Here is a 14182-nt window from a genome sequence, read left to right on the forward strand (position 1 = left end):
ATTCTGTTTATTGTACTATCTCTTGTGAACTAATAGATACATATTTGCGAATTATGAAATAACCTGCATTTCTTTACATGCAATAAATATTGATAAATGAGGGGAGTCAACTACCTTCTCCCTTAATATTATATTAAAACAATTCTTATGTAATAATTACGTAACACAGAATAAGATTAGTTTGACCTGATTGAGAAAATAGCCACAATATCGAGCTTTCGATCCCGACAAACAAATATTTACATAAATAACGCAGATAATAATAAACACATATACTTACCATATACTTACACAAATCCTTATACAGTATATAGCCATTTTCACTGAGGAAACAATATTCAAATTGTATATGTACATATATTCCAACATCTACTCGTAACCTTCTCTAATTTCATCAATAGCAAAAGAAATGTCACTTCCGCCTAGTATAATACAAGGAAGCCTCTAGTGCTCTATTTGCCGAGCTTTCACAGATCACCGGACTTACCCCCTAACATTTTCTCTCGAAAGAGCGATTTCCTGCTTAATCGAAGCCAACTAATTGAGAGAAACCGCGTTCTTTGCTTTTTTTCCACAGCCACGTGGGTTGGCGGCGCCTACGTGAACGGGACCGCTGAATTGATGTTTACCAGAGGATTGGCCTGGTGTCAAGTGCCCTTCGGTTACAGCCTCAGTCTACTGTTCGGTACGCCAATCTCCGGACATTTTCTGCCGGTGATACGCACGCATGTTGTACACTGACTAAGAGCTCTTTCACACGAAGATACATGTATGATGGATACGGATCGTACATTATCGTCTACGGAAGTTCTCGTCAGATACGATATTGTGATACCGATCAGCGGTATCTTTAGTCGATTAACCGCCTTCTTTTTTAAAACTTTCGAGCTATAGGTGAATCTTTTCGTATGGTGATAAATTTAGAAACTGCAGTATAGTTCAATTTGTTCCATTCTCTCTTGTGTCAATTTGTTAGATTACTTCCGTTTCCTAACTAAGAAATAAACGATCGTCACTCAGATATTCTAATAGTATCTCATACAGGATACACGAATCGTCAAGTGAAAGAGTTCTAACTAAATGTAACTAGTGATGAGACTGACACGGTACATGAATCTTTCACAAGTCAAACTGATCAATTCTACTCTTTTTGTTTATTCCACAATTTTATTTCCTAGATATATTATTAGATCCATGGTTAGCTTTCTCATTTCTTTGAAAGTTCTTCTTAACTTTTTTGAAAGGAATTAATTGATAACGTAATTAATTGATAATCTTCATGCAATGTCTATAGGATTGTAATTTATAAGCTAGTATCGATAGGTACCAACGCAGTATCAGTCCCAACACTAGGTGTAACCTTAACCATTTAACTGCCACGCATCGAAGGGAGCATCATAATAAAGGGGGTGGAAGTAGATCGATGGGAAGGTGATGAAATTGTCAAGGTCGAGGCACTTGATATATTTATCGCTTCTTCTCTCCTTCAATTTACTCAAAGTTCTTTCTTTTATTTTATTTTTTATTTTTTTTTTATATCTTTTTTCGAACAATTCCGACTGAGAATGACTACGATTTCGTGAAGGTTATATTATATTCAATGTGAGGGAGTCATTGTTGTCGATTCGGTTGGACGTTTGAGGTTTGCTTTAAGAGGGTAGTGTTGATAAGGAGTATGGTAGAAGGGGTGAATATAGTTTCAATGAGTATAGTTTCATGATTTGAAGCAAGATCTTTTTAGTTTGGGGTAAATAGTATTTTTAACGATTATTAAGTATTAATAGAACTTTTTTGATATACAGTGGCTTACGAAAGTATTTGACCATTAGAGAACTTTTATATCGAACTTTATAATCGAATCTCATTACACTGTTGATGGAATTTCAAAATGTTTCGTATTATAATACACATAATATATTCAAGGACGGATTGATAATATTCCCTTAAAGCCATTACAGCGAACTTCGAGTTACAAATTCCTTATTTGCTAGAAAATATTTGGAATAATTTGAACTAATTCGTTGAACATAATTTGAACAAGTATGATCAAAAAATTTATCAAAACGGAAAAATAATAAAAAGATCGTGAATAAGAAATATCAAAAATATTTTAATATCAGATATTAAAATATACGTGTAATTAGACAGAAATTTTTCATTCACGGAAAATGCGTATAGGAAATTCTCTAAAATATTTTTTCGATGATCCTGACGAGCAATCGCAGGTCCAATCAAACCGGCACATATAAGCCCAATTTATTTGCACGTCGACGGATGCGCTAGCCACTTTATCACCAATTTTTTGCTGGTACTCCAGAGTAATGGATATCCCTTTTTGCTAACGATGTTTTCCCACACCCTGCTTCTCATCCCATGACCACAGATCCCGAATTTGATTGAACTTCAATTAATCGAAGCTATACATTCGCAACGAGGTTTGCATTTCACTTAACCGATGCCTCTGCTACCTAATTAAAAGTGCGAATCCATTAAACCCATCTTTTAGCCATTCACTTCCATCTCTTTCACAAAAAACTAATTTTAATCAGTTCTATCAGTATTCTGATTAAAATTTAATTTTAATCAGTTCTATATAAAAATATTTGCACACGATAGTATCTATTATAGTATTTATATACTAATTAATTAGGTTCAAGTGTATTAAATTTCGTATCATCTAACATGTACTTTATATGATAACAAAGTTTTGATACCATGAAAATAAGAATATGTGTAAATACTTCTTGTAGCCACTATTCGTTAATTTAATATCGTGCTACACTTCAACCGGAATCTGTGATTTTTTAGACATCATCAATCCTCGAACAACTGGTTCAATTTGATTTTGAAGTTTTCCACAATTTTAGAGCTTTTTGATTGAATATCTTGATTTTGGAATTTGAAAGTTTCTTGATTGGAGAGATTGCTTTTGGAGTTTCCAACAATTTGAGGAAATTTTAATCGGACATTTCGATTTTGAAACCAAGGCAGTTAAAGGGTTAATCTCAGAATCGAGGATTGTTAACATGACGAAGAAACGTGACAGGTGCGGTGTTATTTGTACGACCAATGAGGAAAGCGGAGCATGTGACTATGCTGGATCCTTTTCAAGAGAGATATGGCGCCGGGGTCGGAGGACTGTTGTTCCTTCCTGCTCTATGTGGTGATTTGTTCTGGTGTGCTGCGGTGCTGAGAGCATTGGGAAGCTCGTTGGCTGTAGTGGCTGGCGTGGATCCGGAGATCAGCATTGTCGCCTCTGCGCTCTTGGCAGCCGTGTGAGTAAAAAAGAAGCAAATATAGTAAATTCCAAATATCTCATCCAGAAAAGAAATATTATGGGATGTCATTAAGCCACCACCTTTTGAATATAATATCGCCGTTGAAAGTCGTTTCATTTTTGGATATCACTTCTTGTAATCACAACTTGTTAATAGAATAATATAATTATATAAAATTCTTTACATGATTTATAGATTAACAAATATCCCCTTTTTTATTATTGTTATATTTTGCTTGAATAATTTATCACAGTTTTATATTTTAATCTCTGGAATTCAGAACGTGATAAACAATCTAAGGAAATAATTTATCCGTAATTTTGTACTTGGAATATATCTTGCCAAAAATAAATAGATATCCCGATATTTTCGAGCGATAATAAGCATTCGTTGCCCCGTTTGAAGTAGCATAGTCTGAGAAGTCGAGTTCGATGAAATTCGAAGGTAAACATACCGATGTCATGTGAATTGCAGGTATACCGTATTCGGCGGACTGTATTCCGTCGCATGCACCGATGTATTGCAGTTAGCGTGCATTGTAATCGGCTTGGGAGTGTCTGCTCCATTTTCCGCTCTTCACCCTGCTGTTTCTTTCGAGAAGAACCTAGCTCCGCACGAATGGCTGGGGGAAATTAAGAACGAGGACCTGGGCGAGTGGGTAGATTGTATGCTGTTGTTGGTATTTGGCGGTATACCTTGGCAGGTATTGAATATTCATCGATAGTTCTAATATCGTATACCGTGGTACTCAATATGCAAAGCACTTCCGGCTTTAATGAAATCTTTTGAGAGAAAAGCTTCACGTATACCAAGCATGTAAATTTAAAATTGTTTATGATCGGAAGAAAAAGAATCAATAGTAAAAATATGTTTAAAAATATCTAGAAAATTTTAATCATTGATTTAGTTATATTTATGGAAGTTTACGACGTTTAAAAGACATCCCTTACAGCACTAGAGAAAGATTATTAATATTATTATATCATTGTGCAAGTCGTATTTATTTATTCAATCATTCTAACTTCTGAATCAATCTAACGATTTAATGATCGCACCAACCAATTTTAATGAACGTTTATTTAGGGCTATTTCCAAAGGATCCTAAGTATGCGAAGCACATCAATAGCAACGGCTCTATCGATAGCATCGATGTTTGGCTGCATGATCCTCGCGTTTCCATCAGCTTTAATTGGTGTGGTGGCACGAGCCACTGATTGGTCATCCGTAGAAGGATTTAACAAGAGTATAATAGCACATGATGGGAATGTGTTACCGATTGTTCTTCGATATCTAACGCCGCAGTGGGTCTCCTTTGTCGGTGAGTTGTATCACTGTGGCGACCTAATATCTCGTATAACTTCGCTTCAATAACGAGAATTAGGGACTGCTATCAAGTGTTATAACAGTTATAGACATCGATATATTTTCGTGAGCTATTGTACGCTTTTTGCTCATTCCATTAAAAAGAAATTGAAAGTATTAATTATAAGAACAATAGTGAAGTAAGAAAAGAATAGCGTTCTGATAAACAACAATCTAGTCTAAAGCTTTACTTGCGCATCGCGTTATTTCTTTGTTCTTGCCTACTTTCTGTCAAAAATAAAAAATGATCAATATTGTGAGATACGCGTAAAATGGAAAAGTTCCTTTTCCTGAGTGATATAGTCATTTAATAACTAGCAATCATTCTTTCATAATTTTTCTGTAGACCTCGTGAAGAAAGCGTTTCTGTGCCTACAACCATTTGACCCTTTTCTACCCTCAAGATAAGCACACTCCCCGTTCCAGGCACACCCTGTACATTAGTCGCTTAAGAAACCGCGAAACAGGTCGAGTGTCTGTAAAGAACAAAATTGAAGAACTGTACAGGAGCGCTCGAAGACTCTGCAAATTCTTATCATCTGACTACAACGTTAAATCTTATCTACCCCAGGCTAGAAAATTAAATTCTAGCAAAAAGAAAGAGAATGTTACTGTTTTAATTCTATTTTATGGTAGAAAAATTACAAAATCTATTAAACTAAATCTTTTACAACGTGTCAAATAACATATTGTTCACGATTGATTTCCAGGTTTGGGCGCCATTTCTGCAGCAGTTATGTCGTCAGCAGATTCAAGTATATTAGCCAGCAGTTCCATGTTCTCCAGGAACGTCTACAGACTCACATTAAGGCCAAAGGTAAATATTAACAAATTTCTGTTAGCGAATTTCATAATTTTACAATTTTTATGAATCTTTTTTTATTCAATCATTTTCATGATTCTTTAAAATATTTCTTTGTTTTGTAAAAAGCGAACATTTAACTGTTTTTTATATCTCTTTTACGTTTAAAGCATTTTTTAGAAAAAAAAAAAAAAAATAAAAGAAGGAAGAATCTAACAGATTTCAACTTTTTAACTTTACAAAATGTGAAGATTTAAATGCTTCTTGTGTTTCTTTCAAAATTAAACTGTTTTCTACTGGAAGAATCGAAGAAGAAAAAGAAGAGATAGAAGAAGAAGAAAAATTCTAATTATTTTTATTCCATTACAGGCAACCGAGAGGGAACTGAATTGGATACTCCGGATATCTGTTGTCATGATCACAGTACTGTCGACTTTAATAGCACTCACGGTGGACAGCGTTTATTATCTATCGTGAGTAGTAACAGAAACACTCGAATTAATTGTTTTGTTGACTCGTTCACCGTCGACAACTAAGCAGACCAACTAATTAATTCTGTTGCCTCCTCTGTTTTAAAGGTACTTGAGCTCTGATCTGGTTTATGTGGTGCTCTTCCCGCAATTATTAACCGTTATCCATTGGCCCTCTCTGGTCGACACTTATGGATGTCTCGCGGGTTACTTCGTGGCCATTGTTTTACGTCTTTGTGGTAATAATCATAAAAAATCATAAAAATCATAAAAATATCATAAAGGATATTTATTATTTAAAAAAACACAAAACACAGGAAAAGAGACATGATAAATCTGGCATGTTAATTTTCTGGTTTTAGCGCCACTCCGTGACTAGACAGAAACATTTTAGTAGTATAAAATAAAAATGAAAAGAATCTATTAGGTTTAGTCAAAGGTTTAAGTTTAATTGCTGAGACAATAGATCATAGAATAATCATAAAACAATTTTTATAAACGTACATTACAAATTTGATGGGAAGAATGTTTCTCTAAAGAAACAATCTTTGTATATTATAAAGTAAAGTAAAGTATATTATTAGCCCATAAAGTATTTTTTTTATCTTAATATTCATTTTGAAAAGATTTTATAACTATGTTTCAGGCGGAGAAAGAGGATTGGGCGTGCCAGCTCTCATCGAATACCCTTTCTACGACACGGAAACGCAATCACAAAAATTCCCATTTCGCACTGGTGCCATGATCGTGGCTCTATTTACCCAGCTCATCACCAGTTTCTTTACAAGAAATTTTCTTGGTAAAGGTTATTTTCCCCGATGTTGCGATGTTCTTAGTGTATATTCGCCTGGGAAATCGAAAGACCAACCTGGGGTTGTACAGAGCAGCTCTGGTGCCGCTCTAATGGATACTTCCTCTGTCAATGTGAGTCTTTCAAATCCTCAGTATCATTACAATGATATTTTATATATACATTTTAGACACGAAAATGCAACAGTTACTAAATGTCTAACAATTAACTTGAAAAATAAACCCCAAACGACATCTTTGTACATGCACATTTCTCATTGTTTTAATATCTAGAATCGACCCTATAAATATATCTCACATATCTTGTGATATCCCATATGTCTTAAAAGAATACAAATTACCCTAAAACCTTCATCTGGCCAGAAATCCACCTCTGGAATGGACTCGTGTGATGGGATCGGACCCGGCAGCTACGACGACGACCGCACTACTTCCAATTCAGTGGAAGACATGACTGATCGGGGAGACAGTGGGACCATAGCCACCGATTCTTACGAAAAAGACACTACCAAGGTCAACAGCGTCGGATCAGCCGTTCAAAAAGCAAACCAAAGCCTCCAACACCTTCAAACCTTAAGAAACACAATCCATACGAGCTCGATCAGCGGTAGACACACTCCAACTCCCAATCAGTACGCCCCTATACAGAGCAACGAAGTGTCCAGAGGCCAAATATTAGGTGTACGAAACCTAAGGGGTTCCATGGGTCAAATGCTCTTACCAACTGATCGACCAACTATACCTCCAAATAACAATGCAAGCATAGTGAATGTGCCAACGAATCCCACTGTAGCTAACCCTATGACTCCGGGTCCTCATTACACCAAATCTAATGATGGATCTTTGTTAAACGATAAAGCGAGAGAAAACGAGAGGATCAGTATCGTGGACAGAGGAAACACGGAATTCAGTGTCCCAGATAATATGTTGACTACCATCAACGTTAAGAAGAACGTGAAGGGTGTGAAGCTGGTTGGTATGGAGGGTGGCACCTTGAGGAGACCATCGTTACAGGTGAGCGAGCTCGACGTCACCTCCTTGTGAATTTAATAATTTTTTTTTTTTCATCATAGTAGAACCTCGTTTTATTCGCACTTCGTTTATACGAAAAGGTTAATGTTCAGTTTCAGGTATATGAACTTACACTTGAGTCGTCTTGCATAATGATGTACTAGATAATAATATTAGTGAATTGGTAAGTTTGACAAGTATAAGATCGTAAACTTCCTTTTTATAATTTTAGAGTTTTATGACAAATAGGATGATTAGTTGGCTTGTAATTTGTAAAATTTGTACACATATAAAGGTTTATTTGATTTGTTTCAAACTTGTCGTTATTATGCAAGGGAATCGGTGCTGACAATTTGTTGTTTGTAAAATACTAATAATAGTAGTCTAATTGAAGGACTTGCAGTAATATTGGTTGACTATGAATTCATAGCACGATTGAAAAAGTAATTTGGTTTTGATTAATTTTGTGTTAATTTTGTTAATTTGGAACATTAGCTCCTATTATCTAAACTAATAAGAAGAGATGAAGATAATAGCTAGCGAACTTCCACTCGAAACTTTTCGGTTACCTAAATTATCTTATTCCTCGACCTGTACGAATAGACGAGATTCTACTATATCTAAATCCTTGGTTTTGTGTCTATAACAGAGCTATATTGATTTTGTGTTGTTGTATAATTAAACGTTTCATTAAAATGAAATTTATTTTAAGTAGTTTACCTGTAGTTGTTCTCACCCGCTGGATGCCAGAGAAGAACGATTTCTGAGTTTTGCGAAACCCTTCCTGATTTTTCTTCGGTTTTTATTTGGTAGCGTTTGAATTTGGTAGATTACGCTAAATAATGGGAGGGTAAGGTTTGACGTGAGGTGTCTTTAGGGCACTTTTTCACCGACACCGTCGGTGGAGCTTGTCCACATTTTGGATAGGAGACAGAGCAGTAGTTCGTACGGACCTGGATCACTTTCTCCCGTTCCTATGGGAGTAGAGGCGTGCAAAACCCATGGGACAGCGTTAGAGGGACAGGGTGGAAATGAACATTGCAGAATCAAAAGGGGCATCGTCAGGCATCATAGGTATCTATAATTGACAAATTATTATATTCATCGATATTTCATTAATGCTCATTAATAGCGAACGGCTTTGATTTATTTTATTTGTCAATATTCATTAGCAATTAGTAATTTCGTTTGATTATATAGGATCTATAATATCATTTTCTAGTAGCGAATAGTTTATTGTTATATAGAGAATTGGTTGGTGCGCATTATTTGATGCTTATGTGGATAAATTTTCACAGCTTTGGAAAGTTCGTTCATTTATTTGATCCAAATTCTTTACTATATAAAATTTTAATTTTTATAAAAAATTTAATAAAAACGTGCTTTTGCAATGCTGGTATTAAATGATGCAATTATAAGCATTTATATTTTTTTATACTATCTATCTTATGTTTGTTCACTGCTGCTAACATTGGTATTTTTATATTTCTCAAAATATACAGTGACTGCAAAACGTATTTGCACATACTCTTATTTTCCAGTGGAACAGTTTTTTTATCAGATTCTACATTTAATTTTTATAGTAAATGATAACAAATGTAATATACTTAGACTAAATTAGTTACTACCTAAGCACTACATTAAATACAATGATCTGCAAATACTCTCTGTGGCCAGTGTAATACAAAAAGGCAAACAAATTTATTATGTAATCTTACAAAAGATAAAAATTTATTTGCAATATCTATTACAAAACTATATGAAACTTCGCGTAGCATCTCATAAAGAACGAATGAAAATTTTCACATGATTCCTCGATCTTTGAACATCCTCTCCGATCGTACGTTCAAACGTTTGCGCAGCTTCAATGACACTGGAGACCGAGCATTGACGACGTTGGCCAGACAGCCAACGTATCCATCGATGCCATTGCGTCCTGAAGACTGTCGCATGACTCTGGCAAAGAAAGATAGAAGGACGTCGACAATCGCGCGACACGGTTCCGTGACGACTGAAAAGGAGCTGAGCGGTTGCACGACTGGACTCGTCGTTTGTAGTCCTACTTACAACATGTACAGCTCGGCTGTGAAGAATTCCAACTACTTCGTGACTGACGACGAAGCGGTCAGCAGGTTTTAAATTTGAAGGAAAACGTATATTCAAAGGAAGCGATATAACGAGCTTGTAAAGTAAAAACGTGAAATGGGATCACCACGCCCAGGCTGGCCAAGAATCATAATGGTATAACTTAGTCCACCGTTATTTTTCATGAGCTAGTGTTCTACGTTTATTATTGTAAGGAAATAATTATGTTTTTTCAAGTCATGAAAAAATACCATGTGACAAAGAGTAAAGTTAGAACCTGATTTAAAGGTATAATAAGAACTGAAATACGTAACTAAATTCAAATTCTCACCTGATTTTCACCTTGCTAATTGATCTAGCCGCAGCTAGGGTCGTACACTAATTTTTATCATTGTTAGCAATTCAGTAATGAATCAAAACATTGGTGCTTTTAAGATATAATTTTGAAATGATTTACCGACTTTGTCATATCGCTTCCTTTAGATATGCAATAAAAACCACGAGCCAAAACGAGAGGACAATCGAATTTCGCCTGACCAAGTCACAAGGCCGATCGCGTCTTTTTACGATCCTATCTTTTTTTTCTCTCGAATCATCGTACAACTACCACTGCCCAACTTTTATGACTTTTTTAGGAAATACCTGTTTTTTATGGAAAGGGCAAGGAAATGCTTTCCTTAGCGCGTAGATAGATCTCTGGTCCCATTCATTCGCTTCATCGAACAGATCGTCCAATTTTGATATAACGTCGTTTGTGGTAATAAAGAAATTAGTCGTGATGAAAAATGCTGTTTGCGAAGATTATGTCTCGCAATAATTTGCAATGACTTTCAAGACTTTATAGTAAGTTTCGAAAGAGTTGCAAGAAATATTTGAAACTTTAAACTATATATTTTTCGCTGACAGTATTTTTAATATATTAAAATTTCCTTAATCACATCGCTTCAATTGTTTGATGACGGACAAAACAAGATTGTAGTCGAGACCGCAGACGATTCGTCCACTAAAATTGATCCCTAAAAACGTCAAGCTAGCGGTAAGATTTCAGCCAGCGATCGATCAGAAATTCGTAGACCTTAGATAAAAGCGAGACATGTTTCAAATGACGCTGCCCCTCTTGTAAGATAATTTAGTTAATCCACGTCGGCATTGTACTTTACGAACTTCGTGATCGAACATTTCGATTCATCACAAACGCGTTTCAAAAGATGACTATGATCTTATTTTTCGTCATTGCTGTACTTAATCTATCACTCAGGAATATAGCTTACCTTTTATCGTTGATTTTATCAGATTCATCAGACGAACGTGAAAACAACCATACTTTTCGATTTTATATTTACACTATAGGGAACATCCCATAAAACTTGTAACCTTTATATCTCATCCTCACTCACCAGGGATCTCCTCTCACCTTTTCACGGATCTCTCTACGTATGACTGATAAATAAGAAAACACAAAGACCTCTAATCGCACAGTTTCGGAGCAACAAATCGTTCAATAGTTGCTATAATCCAAGAATTACTGTGCATTTCTGACGTGTATCATTTGTTTCTGTAATCCAATGAAAGACTAAAACTGTATCTCTTCGTCAAGCTATTTATATACCTTTTTGAAATTCCAAAACGCCTTATGTGATTCACAACATTCTCCCTACTTGGAGTCAAAGTATCTAAACGAATTTGGTCCGAAACGAGTTTTCGACGGTTTCGAGTATTTTTGGTATACGAGCGATAATTTAAAATAATTACTGAATGTTGAAATACAACATGCATTAGTGTCTGATGGAGAAAAAGTTCAAAAAGATTATTCTCGAAAAAATACAGTTCTAGTCACCCAGGTGTTTACTAGTCGTTAAAAATCCCCTTTTCAGACTGATTCAACCAGAGGAACCAAGTAACCCGTTTACGAAGCGATTAATTTTTGTACAAAAGAACATGATCATCATCTTTTTTGCGTGACTTTGTATAGATAGAGCGATTGATACGTTGAGGACCTTTGGCCAGTTCGTGTATGAAGGGAAAGGAAAGAGGGGAACCTTCGAGAAACACGATTATGCATTTAGATAATTACAGTAAGAGGTAGTTAATAGACGATTTAGCTGATAATACGGTGAGAATTGGGGCACGCAGCTCCATCACTTCTGATGTCCAGTTCGAAAAGGAGGAAAGAGGAGGAGCGTGAGGAGCAGTATAACTGTGAGAAATAGAGGCAGCAGCATGAGCTTCGCTACTCGAAGCCATTTCGGTTTCGTTTCCAGCGTAAAGAAAAATTTCAAGTTTCGATATACAAGGGCTACAACAAGTATACGTATACCATTGTACTTATAGCGTTTACGTACTAATTAATTAGATCCATGTATATTAAATTTCGTATCATTTAGTAGTACTTGCGTATGATTACAAAAATTTGATACTATGAAAATGAAATGTAGGACCTGATAAAAGAACGCATTGGGAAATAAGGATGCGTGCCAATACTTTCGGTAGCCACTGTATATACATCTCTTTCTGAACCGCTAAAAGTTATCATCGAAGGAAATCACTATCACAAATGAAATTTTATAGTAGAATATATCGTTATTTTGGAAATCATTAAAGTCGAATAAATGCAATTAGATGTTTTATTCCTATTCGGCATTAAATGAAAGATAAGAAAAATATTTTTATTTGCAGCCGTTACGAATAATATTGCTATTGGATGGTATTATTGGAGGACGATAGTATTCATTAAAACAAAATTCGCATGATGATTCGCGGAAATTCATGAACATCTACATAGTTCAATTTGAAATTCCAACATTATATGTCAATTAAATTTCTACTTTAATGTCTAAATATACATACATATGTATATAGGTACACCCTTAAATTTTCTGCACTTCTACAGTTCTGCATCTGTATAAATCTATCCTGAATTTTTACTAAATTTTAGAATTTTTTGCGATTTCTGTATATTTGTATCACTATATAGACATACGAATTCTTAAATTCCTTAATTTATCTTCACATTACTGAGAAGCTGTATTTCGAAGCTGTATTTCGAATCGTCTACCTAAAAAGAAAGAGAAAAGGAAACGTTATTTTTCTCTTAGCCGGAAACGGGTCAGGGATTGGGTAGGGGGAGGGGAAAGGGGTATGTCAAGGGTTTCCGTTGCTCAACCTACTTTTTCGTACTCGTGAGGGAAGGTTAAGCTGCTGGATATAGAACGTCCAATGTATTACGTGCAAATTTATGATATTCCGACGACGAAGAATAACGATATTTTTCCACCGATTATACGTCTAGTCTTGTAGGATTAATAAACCGTAAACTGTAGTTGTACAATTATATATATATATATTATATATATTACATATGTATATATATTATATATATATACATACACATGGAGGTTTCTCTCTATATTATAACCAATGTAACGCTAGCGAGAATTACAATGGTACAGAACCTCTGTTGGCTCAATACTATATGCGGCAAACAAACAATTTTTCGTAGAATAAACAATCACCCAACACGCTTCCAGTCCTTTGCACGGTACCGTGTAATATCATGCTATTTTTCTTAAGAAATTGTAAGACGTAGAAACCTGTTTAATTATCGTATTGCTTGGAGAGCGAAGCGATAATTAAAGCGGTTCCATGACTAACTTCTATAGAAATTTTGCTATTTTATATCAATTATTATATTATTTACAGGAAGGAAATACTTATTGTGTGATTAATTTCATTCACTAGTTTCATACAGATTGGTCTTAATTGAGGTTCTAATGCAGAGAAAAATGTAAGTGGAAGAAGTAGTTAAGTAGATTATTGGTCAGACCAAATAGTAGTACATACATATTATAAGCAAGAAATGGATCAAACGATTGAAACTGAACTATCGAAAACTGTGAGAATTGAATATAATTTTCTCATATCCAAAATTTTAAAAAATTTCAAATTTCAAGTCCAAAATTAAACAGATATCGAACGATAATTTTCCTCTTCCTGATACTTATATGCTAGTCTGCAATAGAATCTTAATTGAATTCTTCTAGTATGTAATTTATTTCTATAACATTTCATAATATACCTTTTCATTTCCTAATTTTTTTCCAAAATTTTCATCCTTTTCATTGAAAATTGTAATATAATTCGTTATTTTAACATATTTTTTACTTATCCTTATTTATTTTTCCTTACGTCGATTATTTCTTTCTTCGCTTAGAACGTCAATTTCCGTACTTTTGTAAAATCGATGATTAGAAGCTTACAAGCGCGAGATAAACGTCGAAGACCTATATCAGTATTATTAAAACGTACGAAAGAGGATTCGAAGGTTAACGATCGATTCCTGGAGGATAGCCTCGTGAAAGGCCACT

The 14182-nt window shown here is 34.9% G+C and overlaps 1 protein-coding gene across 3 annotated transcripts in view; it reads left to right on the plus strand.

The window, feature by feature from the left end:
* The window catches only part of LOC100643981 (high-affinity choline transporter 1), a 23691-nt gene extending 9720 nt beyond the window's left edge, over nt 1-13971 (plus strand). Inside the window, exons 4-14 of one of the 3 annotated variants that reach the window (XM_020866025.2) lie at nt 578-685; nt 3047-3275; nt 3753-3981; nt 4362-4596; nt 5351-5457; nt 5812-5915; nt 6021-6151; nt 6559-6836; nt 7086-7736; nt 8611-8807; nt 9587-13971. In XM_020866025.2, coding sequence (XP_020721684.1) covers nt 578-685; nt 3047-3275; nt 3753-3981; nt 4362-4596; nt 5351-5457; nt 5812-5915; nt 6021-6151; nt 6559-6836; nt 7086-7736; nt 8611-8807; nt 9587-9872 — 2555 coding nt within the window. In that variant the 3' untranslated portion in view covers nt 9873-13971. Of the gene's footprint in view, nt 1-577; nt 686-3046; nt 3276-3752; nt 3982-4361; nt 4597-5350; nt 5458-5811; nt 5916-6020; nt 6152-6558; nt 6837-7085; nt 7737-7846; nt 8448-8610; nt 8808-9586 lie in introns of those variants that run through there. The other 2 variants (XM_012314619.3, XM_012314620.3) reach the window with 2 other exon arrangements.
* Nucleotides 13972-14182: the final 211 nt, after the last annotated feature.

The sequence above is a fragment of the Bombus terrestris genome, chromosome 12 (assembly GCF_910591885.1).
Source record: "Bombus terrestris chromosome 12, iyBomTerr1.2, whole genome shotgun sequence".
Taxonomy (NCBI): Eukaryota; Metazoa; Arthropoda; class Insecta; order Hymenoptera; family Apidae; genus Bombus; species Bombus terrestris.